The 8,701-nt window shown below is 54.9% G+C and overlaps 1 protein-coding gene and 4 non-coding genes across 6 annotated transcripts; all 5 read left to right on the top strand.

Annotated features, from left to right (window-relative positions):
- Positions 1 to 1,767: 1,767 nt before the first annotated feature.
- RPL3 (ribosomal protein L3) lies at positions 1,768 to 8,348 on the top strand. Of its 2 annotated transcripts, none has more exons than XM_060656301.3 (10): positions 1,768 to 1,861; positions 2,817 to 3,009; positions 3,523 to 3,691; positions 4,250 to 4,385; positions 5,510 to 5,696; positions 6,260 to 6,420; positions 6,863 to 6,964; positions 7,438 to 7,533; positions 7,928 to 8,047; positions 8,248 to 8,348. In XM_060656301.3, the coding sequence occupies exons 1-10, from the start codon at positions 1,859 to 1,861 to the stop codon at positions 8,290 to 8,292; spliced, it is 1,212 nt and encodes a 403-aa protein (XP_060512284.1). In that variant the 5' UTR covers positions 1,768 to 1,858; the 3' UTR covers positions 8,293 to 8,348. The 2 variants fall into 2 exon arrangements, with proteins under 2 accessions (XP_060512284.1, XP_078305565.2); XM_078449439.2 differs by having other exon boundaries at positions 1,794 to 1,865.
- On the top strand, positions 2,354 to 2,417 carry LOC132660480 (small nucleolar RNA SNORD43). The gene has a single exon (XR_009601820.1). It is a non-coding gene; the product is annotated as a small nucleolar RNA SNORD43 (small nucleolar RNA).
- Positions 4,195 to 4,249, top strand: LOC132660501 (small nucleolar RNA U82P). The gene has a single exon (XR_009601840.1). It is a non-coding gene; the product is annotated as a small nucleolar RNA U82P (small nucleolar RNA).
- Positions 5,746 to 5,839, top strand: LOC132660497 (small nucleolar RNA U83B). The gene has a single exon (XR_009601837.2). It is a non-coding gene; the product is annotated as a small nucleolar RNA U83B (small nucleolar RNA).
- LOC132660496 (small nucleolar RNA U83B) lies at positions 7,227 to 7,320 on the top strand. The gene has a single exon (XR_009601836.1). It is a non-coding gene; the product is annotated as a small nucleolar RNA U83B (small nucleolar RNA).
- Positions 8,349 to 8,701: the final 353 nt, after the last annotated feature.

The following is an 8,701-nucleotide window of genomic DNA, read 5'->3' as shown; positions in this document are numbered from 1 at the left end:
CCGAAGCTGGAGTCAGACTTGAGCCCTGTCCTTCATTGATTGTGTGACTTTTGTCAAATTATTTCCTCTTGGCCTGAAACTTTGTTTGCTCTATAGGAGGGGACAGACAATATGGGTCATAGTCTTTCGTTTGCAATTCTGAAATTAAAAACAGAAGCCACTGGATAGCAAAAACCAAACCGACGAATTTTTTAGGCAGCAAAGTCAGCCTTGAACCGATGTGAAGCCGTTTATATTTATCCCACTCCATAAGAAGGTATCTATATCTGTATCTATATTTTTACAGAATTAATGTGTCTCATTAAAGAGTTTGGGGAGGATTACATAAGTATGTGCACCATATTGCATGATTTATTTAAAACATGAAAAATGCTGAGTTTGGAAACACATCTGGCCCCAAAGATTTCCCAGAAGGGAAATCTTATTTCCAGTGAGGGAAATCGGCGCCGCCCCCACCCCCGACCCCCCAAGGGATGGTGTGAAGATGAAATGTTTTTTTAACCAATGGTGTGAGCGTGCAATGGCCAGGTCCAGAATCAAGTAACAGGACCGGGTGGGATGGAGGTGCAAGGTGACGTATGGGAGACAGTGTGTGTGTCCTCCCCCAGCAAAAAGGGTGTATCAGGCCTTGGGGGGCAGCCTCCGGAGTTAATGCTTAATCCCCAGGAAACAACAGGGAGCCACGGGAAGTAACAAGATAACATGTGATTCTTTTTTTTTATTTTTAAAAAAAATTTTTTCAACGTTTTTTATTTATTTTTGGGACAGAGAGACAGAGCATGAACGGGGGAGGGGCAGAGAGAGAGGGAGACACAGAATCGGAAACAGGCTCCAGGCTCCGAGCCATCAGCCCAGAGCCTGACGCCGGGCTCAAACTCACGGACCGCGAGATCGTGACCTGGCTGAAGTCGGACGCTTAACCGACTGCGCCACCCAGGCGCCCCTTTAACATGTGATTCTTAAAAAGATTTCGAGAGGCAAGCCTGGAAGCAGGGGGAGCAATAGGAAGCTCGTGGGTCACCGTGGGTGGGGGGAGGCAGGCGGAGATCAGCAAGGGCTCCTGAGGCTGGAAGGGCGAGTCAGGGAGGTTGGGCAGCTGGACCCGAGACCGCAGGTCGTGAGGCGGTTTTGTCGCCTCACTGACCATCAGAAGCGAGCGCGGGCCACAGCACCTGGACACCCGGAGTCATGGCCCAGACGGGGCTTGAGGGACGGGTGTCCGAAATCAGAAAGCAGTAAAGGCAAGTTGGTGTCGCGGAAGCAGCTCTGGGTTGGGAGTCAGGCAGCCCGGTTTTCGGTCTTTTCTCTCCAACTCTGAACGGGTGGGAGCGGGGCAACGCGTCCCAAGTCTGTTGCCCGCCAAACGGCCAACACCGCGGATCCGCCGTGTGGGACGGAAAGGGGATGTCACGTGTGAAGGCGCTTTGGCGCTGAAACCCACAGCTGAGTTATTCAATCCTGGAGGGGACGGCATTTCACATGAAAAAAAAAACCCAAAAAACCAGACGCGGCCATTTAGCTTCAGCGTAACGGCGTGTGTCATCCAACTTGGCAGCTACCTAGCGCTGAACGGTCGTTGCGCCCAATTCTCCGCCAACGTTTCCCTGGCGCTTCGCTAAGTTTGAACCCAGTCGCTCGCCGTATAGTCTCTAATCCCCGCCCCCGAAATGGACGTCCAGCTCAGAACGAACTCTGGGCGAGGACGAGCGTGCGTGGAAAGGGCGCCCCGTACCCGCCCCACGACCCGGCGTCCGCCGCGGGCGCGCGCTCGCACGCCGGAAGGGGCGGAGCCAGGCGGGGCTTTATAAATGGCTCGCCGGCAGAGCCCCGACCTCTACCGGCAGCATTCGGCGGCGGGATGGTATGTGTTATCATGGCGCTCCCCTCTTTGTTGGCGCGGCGGCACGACTCCATCCGCGGCGCATCGCCGCCATCCCAACTCGGCGGGCGCCGGGGGCCTGCTCGACGAGCATGGGGGACTCGGCGACATCCCCAACCAGGCCTATTTCTGGAAAGACCCGAGGCCTATGCTTGACCTGGGGCCCGCCAGGCGGCTGGCGAAAGCCCTTGGGCCTGGCTCCGATTTGGAGGCCCCGAGCCCGAAAATTCTCAAGTGCCAGATAATTTTCCGGATCTCGCCCTTCCCGATTTAGTGTTAATCCGGTTTAGAGTCTGAGCACGTAGGCTAGGAGGCTCTTGAGTGGGGTCACCAGGCACTGCTCGTGCTAACCTGGGAGGTGCAGAAATCCAAGTAGCGCGCGGGAGGGGAGCCTGGGGTAGGGGTGCCGAGGCCTCGGGCTGAAATGGGTGGGACGGTTCGTACAACCGTAAGGCCTCTGGAGTTCCGAGGAACCACAGATGATGAACTTATTGACGGGCGGACAGAGACTCTGTGCTGATTGTCATGTTCTGATTTGGCTCTGTCGGGTTCTGGTGGCCTCTACGTGTTATCAGTCCGGCCTGGGGAACCTGTAGTGCCAGCGGCTTGTCCCAGAAGTCTCTTCGTGGTCAAACTGTTGCTGACTCGACCATAAAGCCACCTGTGAAGTGATTTTAATGACCTCCCCACCTTGTGTGTCTTTGTCCTGTTAAGAGAAGAAAGTACGTTTGCTTGGGTTACAAAATGAGGTTTCGAGGCAAAGATAGAACTCGTTTAGAATGTGTGGCCCTCTAAGCAAGTGAACCCAGCCCCGCACATTAGCATGTTTATTCATGGGGTCGCTGGTGTGGACTCAGCGTTCAACTGAGGCATGCTGGGCGTCAGAAGTGAGCTACTTAGATGAGCCAGAGTGCTAACGTGGATTGTTTCCTCCTAGTCTCACAGGAAGTTCTCCGCTCCCAGGCATGGGTCCCTGGGCTTCTTGCCTCGGAAACGCAGCAGCCGACACCGTGGGAAGGTGAAGAGCTTCCCCAAGGATGACTCTTCAAAACCCGTCCACCTCACCGCCTTCTTGGGCTACAAGGCCGGCATGACTCACATCGTGCGGGAGGTCGACAGGCCAGGATCCAGTAAGTACAGGCTGCATCCTCGGAGCTGGTGGGGGGTGGTGGTTAGGAGCCGAGGATGGGGACGGACTGGAGTTGGGGCAGACCCTCTCTTGATGGGATCGATGTTTCAGGCTGTAGATGGCTGGCATTGCTGTAGGTGGAGGGATGTGTTGAAGTCCGGGAACTTTAACGTGAGTAAGTTTTAAAAGCACAGCATAGGAGTATGCCAATTTGGGAGATCGTCCCTGTGAGCCTTAACTCTAAAAGCCTGAATACTGCCCGTGTCCCTGGTTGTGAAGAAAAATCGCACTGCCTTAGAGTCCTGATACTTTTTTGAGTTAGAAACACAAAACGCACGCGGGAAGTTGGCCCCTGGGAGTCCAGGTTGCCGATAAGGGCCCCACTTCTGCAAACTTCTGGTTACCTCAAGCACGTTGCGTTCTTTAATTGAAGTGGGCACTTGCAGACGCAGCGTCATAATCCCTCGGCGACTCTGGCTGTCCCCCTCCGGTCTGACCGCCCTCTCTTCCACAGAGGTGAACAAGAAGGAGGTCGTGGAGGCTGTGACCATTGTGGAGACCCCGCCCATGGTGGTTGTGGGCGTCGTGGGCTACGTGGAAACCCCTCGAGGCCTTCGTACCTTTAAGACCATCTTCGCTGAGCACATCAGTGATGAGTGCAAAAGGCGCTTCTATAAGAACTGGTAAGGGACAGGGACGAGGAGGCTATGCGCTCTGTGGGTCAGGGGCCCTGTGTGGGTCTTCTCTCTAGCAGGGGAGGAACTAGAACTGCTCTGGCGTCCGGTTTAGTTGGTGTCCTGAGCAGAACAGTTCCTGGGGACAGACCTTGAGCAGCACCTCTAGACCTTCCCATTCAGCTTAGTGGGTGTTGACTGAGAACTCAGTAGTTCTCGTGTTCTTTTGGTTGCTGGGAAGTATGGAGAGTAGGGCTAGAAACTGAGATAGTGCCTAACTCCCCCAGTCCTCCGTCTGGGAGCGTGGTCGGGTTAATGGCTAAGTCGGAGCAAGAATTAGTATTTGAATGTTTGTGACTTGTATTAACTTTGTGGACCTCTGCTCAGCTCCGCTCGGCTCTGCCCGATGAGCTCCATCCAGGCTCCGCTTGCCGGTGGAAAAGGCTCCTTAGAAGCCGGCAATGAGCCCCGTCCCTATGTGGTGCCAGTGTGCCTTCCGCTCACCCCTTGGAGGAGTGATGAAGGCCTGCGCCCCGCCCCCTCCCCAACTCTGCTCTGCTCCTGAAGGCATAAGTCCAAGAAGAAGGCCTTCACCAAGTACTGCAAGAAGTGGCAGCATGATGATGGCAAGAAGCAACTAGAGAAGGACTTCGGCAGCATGAAGAAGTACTGCCAGGTCATCCGCGTCATCGCCCACACTCAGGTGAGCACTCGGCAGGAGGCACAAGAGGGGGACTGCGCCAGCGCTTCCTGTCTAGGGAGACGGAGTCCTACCTGAACCGAGCCCCCCCTAGTTCTCTTCTGAGTTGATTTCTCACCTCAAACGGACCGTGTAGGGATTTTGGAGGGATGGTAAGATTGGTTCCAGTTCCTTAAACGTGTCTGGATGGATGGGCCAGCGAGCATCCTGGGGATTGCTTGAAGTGATGCAGCAACACGGTGCGGCACCTGCCCTGGATTTCCGAGGCCAGGCAAAGTCTAAACCTGAGAAGGCAGCCCAGTTCCTCCAGGCCTAAGGGTTGGCTTTTCTGTCGCCAACAGAGGGCGCTGTGTCTCCAGGCTTTTTATTTGGGAAACCGTGTCCCATTTTAGGAAAAGTGGTGGAAGGAACTAGTGATTCTTTGACATTGTGAAATGCTTAACTGAAAATGGTAGTAGGTCACTGGCTGTTTGCGCTTCAAATCTGACTTGCCGTGACCCTTTGGCTGTAGAATGACTACATCCTCTGCAGTTTGCTTGAGTTATTATTCTGGGTATACACCCCCGATTGTTAAATTGTTCAGTTTCGGTATGGTTAAGATGACCATATTGGTTTAGATTTGTAGTGTGTGTCCGTTACTGAAGAGAGTTCCATAGGACAGCACTGGGCCGCTCTTAATGAAATGCTTTAGGTTTGAATTCTTTTTTTCCCTAAACTTTGCAGCTTCTCTCTTGACTGAGGTGCTGTTTCCACTCTCCCACAATGTGAGTGGCTTGTTGACGGTCAGTAGAGCCAAGATAGATGGCCAGGGTAAACGAGGGGCAGTACGCCAAAGGAAGCCACCAGAAAGCATGATGATCAGGAACGTAGGGCTAGTTGGTTCCAGGATCTGGTTAGGTCTGCTTGTGTTGGTGTGGCCCATGTGTATTAAGGATCAGTCCATCCTGATGGTGAACTCCGGCATCAGAATGGAAAAGGGGAACGGTACCCAGTAGGGATTTTAATACAGGAAGGAGCCTTTTCATTTTTGCCAGTGGAGAAACGTGCGGTTCAAGGTTGCCAGACTGTTCTGCCACTGGAGGAGAGCTTGAAGCTCAGGTGTCTGTGCCGTATCGATTCCCTCCTAGATGCGCCTGCTCCCTCTACGCCAGAAGAAGGCCCACCTCATGGAGATCCAGGTGAACGGAGGCACGGTGGCCGAGAAGCTGGACTGGGCCCGTGAGAGGCTGGAGCAGCAGGTGCCTGTGAATCAGGTGTTTGGGCAGGACGAGATGATCGATGTCATCGGTGTCACCAAGGGCAAAGGCTACAAAGGTGAGCTCTGCGGTGGCCCGAGTGGTGGTTAGATGCGGTTTCGGGTCCAGATCTTTGGCGACGAGGCCCTGGAAGGAGTGCTGGGCATGTCCCACGAGTTAAGATGGCAGAAACTTTCCTCCCTGCCTGTCTCTGGGAATAGCCCTGTGGTCAAGTGGCAGGGAGGTAGGAGGACTGGGGGCGATCTGGCCATACATCTGAACCCTTACATTTGGAGCTCGCTGCAGAAGGCGGAGGGGACTCGGAAATTGGGTCAGCCTCCGACGGTGTAGAACTTGGCGGATGCCGTGAGGTGCACGTGCTCCCATTCTAGTGCACGGCCGGTTCTCCGAGGCCTCGAGTTGAGAACGGGTTTACGTCTTGGCAGGTGATCCACTGGAGCGAATAAGAGGGCTTAGAGAGTGACGTGTATGTTCAGCCTTCCTGTCCCTCACTCACCTAGTCCGTGTGGGTGTTGACTGTCCATACTCAAGTGTCGAGTGAACTCAAATTGGGCACTCAGTGGGAAAGGGCCAATGGCAGGCGCTCTCGACACCCCGGTAACAAGCTTGTGTCTGTTCTAGGGGTCACCAGCCGCTGGCACACGAAGAAGCTACCCCGCAAAACCCACCGAGGGCTGCGCAAGGTGGCCTGTATTGGGGCCTGGCATCCTGCCCGAGTGGCCTTTTCTGTGGCTCGGGCCGGGCAGAAAGGCTACCATCACCGCACTGAGATCAACAAGAAGGTGAGGTGCCAGGGGGGTTCGTATGGAGACTTTAAACCTGGGGAGAGACGAGCCCAGTGTTGGGAGTGCAGTTTCCACTTCCTGTTAGCACTGCTCCGTTGTGCGGGAGCTTCCGGACTGCACTTGGATTGGAGTTGCTCCCCTTGTCTGATGGGGCACGGTTTTGGCTCGTGGACATCAGTGGTTTACAAGGTGCCATCGAAGGTGGTTCTGGTGCAGCTGACCCTTCGGGTGACCAAAGATGAGAGCCACGTCTGGCCTTTCCTTTGCCTTTGAGGTTTTGCGGGGGCCACTGTCTCCAACACGCGGCGGTATCTTTAGGCCCAGCCGGCCTTTCTTTCTGCTCCTAGCCTGGGGTGCCCCATCACTAGGACTGAGGCGATAGCTGCTTTCCTGGAGTCTGTCTCTCCTTTTAAGTTTCTCCGGTCCATCCCTTATGTAGATCTACAAGATTGGCCAGGGCTACCTCATCAAGGATGGCAAGCTGATCAAGAACAATGCTTCCACTGATTATGATTTGTCTGACAAGAGCATCAACCCTCTGGTGAGTAATGAGAACTGTTTTCTCAAAGCCTCAAGTCCTGGCTCCGGCGGGGATTTCCTTCTCATTCTTTGTGAATCTGCGCCAGACCTCACCTGTGGGGTGGGACCCTGGTGCTCTTGTGTCCTGGCTGACTCACCGAGGCTGTGTTTTCAGTCTGTTAACTGGTCTCCTACAGACCGTATCCAGCCGTCTGTTCTTGTAAATGGCACGTCTTCAATGCCCTGGTCGGGGCTGGCTGGTGAGAAGTGGGATCTCAGACCCAGCTGTTCAGTGATGAGGCTCTGGAATGAGCGCTGGGCACAGCGCCCGAGTCCAACTGCGGAAACGTTCCTTGCTGCCTTCCTTCTGAGAACAGCCCTGTGGTCGGCAGGTGGCAGGGGAGCACCTGAATCTGAAGGAGTCCTGTGTGTTGTCTGATCAGTCTCTAGCCTTACACTTGCTCTGTCCTGATCTGATGGCCTTGCTCTTTCCAGGGTGGCTTTGTCCACTATGGTGAAGTGACCAATGACTTTGTCATGCTGAAAGGCTGTGTGGTGGGAACCAAGAAGCGAGTGCTGACTCTTCGCAAGGTGAGGCTGGCGGCCCTTCCTGGTGGTCGGGGTGTAGGCGGGGCTTGGGCCTCCAGTGGAGGAGTCGATAGGGGACACAGGGCCACACTTCGTTGAGGGGAGTTGAAAGAAATGGGGGGCAGGGCTTGGCCTTCCCTTGAACATGAGCTTTGAAGTTCTGGGAGGAGGAATTTCAGTCTGGCCTGGCCCAGCTGTCTGCTTCTGTTTTCATGTGTTTCCTACATCGCTCTGGCGTCCAGGGGGAGATCCTTGGGTAAGACCAGCTACAGTAGAGGTGGTGTGGGAAGGGGGTTCCTCTTGGCTCTGGAGGGGCTGTGATTGAGACTGGTGATCCTCTGCCCTCGCAGGTGAGGGGCCTGTGAACTATAACTGACCTTTCCCTCTTGGCCCACAGTCCTTGCTGGTGCAGACCAAGCGGCGGGCCCTGGAGAAGATTGACCTTAAATTCATCGACACCACCTCCAAGTTTGGCCATGGCCGATTCCAGACCGTGGAGGAGAAGAAAGCGTTCATGGTGAGCACCCGCACCCTGCTGCCCTCTGGCTGGGGCTGGGATGGTTCCCCGGGGATGTCTCCCGTCAGCCTGCCCAGCTGCACTGGCTCCTGGGGGTCCTGAGCTTGTGCCAGTGCAGGATCTCTGGTTCCATAGGTGGGGGTATTCGTGCCCAGCTTCTTTCCTCCCCCTCTAACCTTGCCCCCTGCGCCTCTCCACAGGGACCACTTAAGAAAGACCGAATTGCAAAGGAAGAAGGAGCTTAACGTCAGGAGCAGATTGCGCAGCTGGTGGGATCTCAATAAAACTAGTTTTCCAGTGACCCTCTGCCTCTGGTTTTGCTTCCCAGTCTGGCCGCTCCACTGTGGCCACAGGAGGGTTCTTGTGCTTTCTGAGAGTTGTTGCCCTTGGCTCCTTAGCAAAATGTCATGTTTTTTGCCCTACCATTTTATCTGGCCCCCTGCCTGGAGCCAGGTGGGGCTTGATGGGAGCTAGAAGCGGAGCCCAGGTCTGCCCCTGAATTGTTGAAACTGGCCTGGGGCGGCAGGCTTCGTGCAAATGTGTCCTGTCACCCGGTGAGGCTCTGCTGTAGAGGGTGATTGTGTTTGCACAGCTTGGGTGGTAACACCGCACGGGGAGGGAGGCAGTGAGGATTTCGTGTTCCCCGTTGGCTTT

This window comes from Panthera onca, chromosome B4 (genome assembly GCF_046562875.1).
Source record: "Panthera onca isolate mPanOnc1 chromosome B4, mPanOnc1 haplotype 2, whole genome shotgun sequence".
Classification (NCBI taxonomy): Eukaryota; Metazoa; Chordata; class Mammalia; order Carnivora; family Felidae; genus Panthera; species Panthera onca.
The sequence above is the reverse complement of the archived record's forward strand: the minus strand, read 5'-3'. Positions and strand labels throughout refer to the sequence as shown.